The following is a 2,327-nucleotide window of genomic DNA, read 5'->3' on the forward strand; positions in this document are numbered from 1 at the left end:
TGAGACTCTGGTGTCCATAGACCACACAATTAAGCTGTGGAGGCTCTGGTGGTAGTGGTTTGGTTTTGCACCTTATTGATGGGCTAAAAGGGCTTAGTCCATAATGATTGATAGCTTGAATTCTGATTCTAGTGGTAAAAGTAAAATGTGTGAATTTATATTCAATAAATGAAATTAGTTTTTCCTATAAGGCAGCCCACTCACTCTATGTATATTAGAACGATATTCATAGTGATCACAAGACAGATTTCCAAGACATAACTACTATTGAGAATTATTGATGAAAAGCCGACATTGGTTCTTCCTGTTATCAAATTTCACCAAATGAAACCTCCTTTCAAGGGACATCTGTGTGTATTAAATATACAAATGTGGATGTGCTCAAAATTCTCAACATTCTCTTCATTTACCCCAAATAATATACGAGTGAGAGACTAACCTGTAAGTAGTGTTAGGTTGTAGATCTTTCAGAACGTACTCGGTTATTCTTTTGACAGTCACGATTTTTTTATCTCCATATTCAATGTTATATCCTGTGATCGGAGAGCCATGACAGCCTGGCTCTTCCCACCGGATAGCTATGCAGGTTGGTGACAGCTTGGCAGGCACTTTGTTTTCAACTTCTTGTAACACCTGGACCATTGCTGGGACGGTTCCAGGTGTAGTCACTTTTGCAGTTCCTCCAAGCATTCCAACCCCAACTATATTTACAGCCTGAAGAACACAAGCTTTGTTAGCAATTCCTTTCAACCATTTTCCATGCATGGACCATTTTGTTGCATAAGAAAGCAATGAGTCCTAAGCACCTAGTCAACCATCTGGCTCTATGTTGCATATTGTAATCGTATGGTTTTATGTCCCAGAAATAAAGGCTGAGACTTGCAAGCTGCATTTTTAAGAATGTGAAGAGTGCACACAAGAGAAAGAAAGGTGAGAGTGTTGATGTGGACATTTTAGGAGAATGACACCCCTGAAAGAATCACCTATCCCTACACTAAGCCTTTCCCTATATTCTTCATGCTTGAGTTTCTATCTCTGTTACAATCTCACCCAGTTAATCAATTTCTGTTGTCTTGGGAAAGCATTATTTTTTGAGCATTGTTGTTTTGAGATTATAAATATACATATATCCTGTACCTGTTTTCCTGTGGAGACAGCGGTTTCAATCTCTAAAATCCAATACCACAACCTGGAAATCTCCACTGATAAAACCCACTGATGTTATTCAGTACTGACCTCACTTGTGTGTATACTTACGTTTTATTCAGTGACTATGGCTGCTTCAATTTTAAGCAGTTTTCCTCACAGGTTACCATGTGCTTCTGTTAGATCCACAATATCTTCCTACACTGACCATCTTCTAAACTCTGGAAACCACTAATTGCTTGCCATCATTACTACAATTCTGTCATTTTCAGAATGTTTCATAAATTGAATAATGCAACAGCTAATCTTTGATGTATGCATAGTTTCCTATTACTGTAGTTCTCTGAAGAGCTTCCAGCTGCTGTATATATTAATAACTTGTTCACTTTTATGACTGAACAGTATGTCACAGTATAGATATATCACTGTTTATTTGACAAATCATTTGTTGATAGATATTTGAGCTATTTTGAGTTTATGTGTCCTATAAGTAAACATAGGATGCTACTGTGTTCTTTTCAGGTAGGGCTATAATTCTCATCAATCATGCGTGAATTTTCAGTTTCCTCATGTCTTTGACAGCACTTGCTGTTACCATTACTCCATAGCTTAGGCACTCTGAAAGTTATAGAAAGTCATTTCATTGTGCATTTCCCTAATAGTCAATGATGCTGAACATCTTTCCTTGTGCTTATTTGCCATCTGTATATTCTCCTCAGTCACTAATCTTTACCATTTCCTAACTGACATGTTTCAATTCACTGTTGAGTTTTGAGAGGTCTTTATATATTTTAAGTTCTATTATTTTCAAGATGTATGTAATGCAAATACTATCTTCCAGCCTTTAAGTTTACTTTCATCCTGTTTAGAGGGTAGAGAAGTAGAAGTTTTAAGCTTTGAATAAATCAAATTAACCAAATAATTCCATTATGTGGGTATGTTTTGGTATCAAGTGTTTGCCTAGACATAAATCTCAAATATTTTGTCTCATGATTTTTTTTTACAAAAAGTTTTCTTACAATATTTTGTATTTATACATTTAATACTTATTTATATTCAAGAGGAGTTTATTTATTTCTGTTTATGTACATTGGTGTTTTGACTGAATGTGTGCCTGTATGAAGGTGTAAGATCTTGTGATACTAGAGGTGCGGGCCATTTTGAGTTGCTTGTGAGGGCTG

General features: G+C 36.0%; 1 protein-coding gene across 1 annotated transcript in view; it reads right to left on the bottom strand.

Moving 5' to 3' along the window:
* The window catches only part of LOC116090414 (fibronectin type III domain containing protein 3C1-like), a 68,045-nt gene that overhangs the window by 5,259 nt on the left and 60,459 nt on the right, over positions 1–2,327 (bottom strand). The window contains exons 12-13 of the mRNA XM_031370910.1: positions 440–714; positions 7–128 (exon numbers count right to left, since the gene is read on the bottom strand). Coding sequence (XP_031226770.1) covers positions 7–128; positions 440–714 — 397 coding nt within the window. The remainder of the gene's footprint in view (positions 1–6; positions 129–439; positions 715–2,327) is intronic.

Source organism: Mastomys coucha, chromosome X, assembly GCF_008632895.1.
Source record: "Mastomys coucha isolate ucsf_1 chromosome X, UCSF_Mcou_1, whole genome shotgun sequence".
In the NCBI taxonomy this organism is placed as follows: Eukaryota; Metazoa; Chordata; class Mammalia; order Rodentia; family Muridae; genus Mastomys; species Mastomys coucha.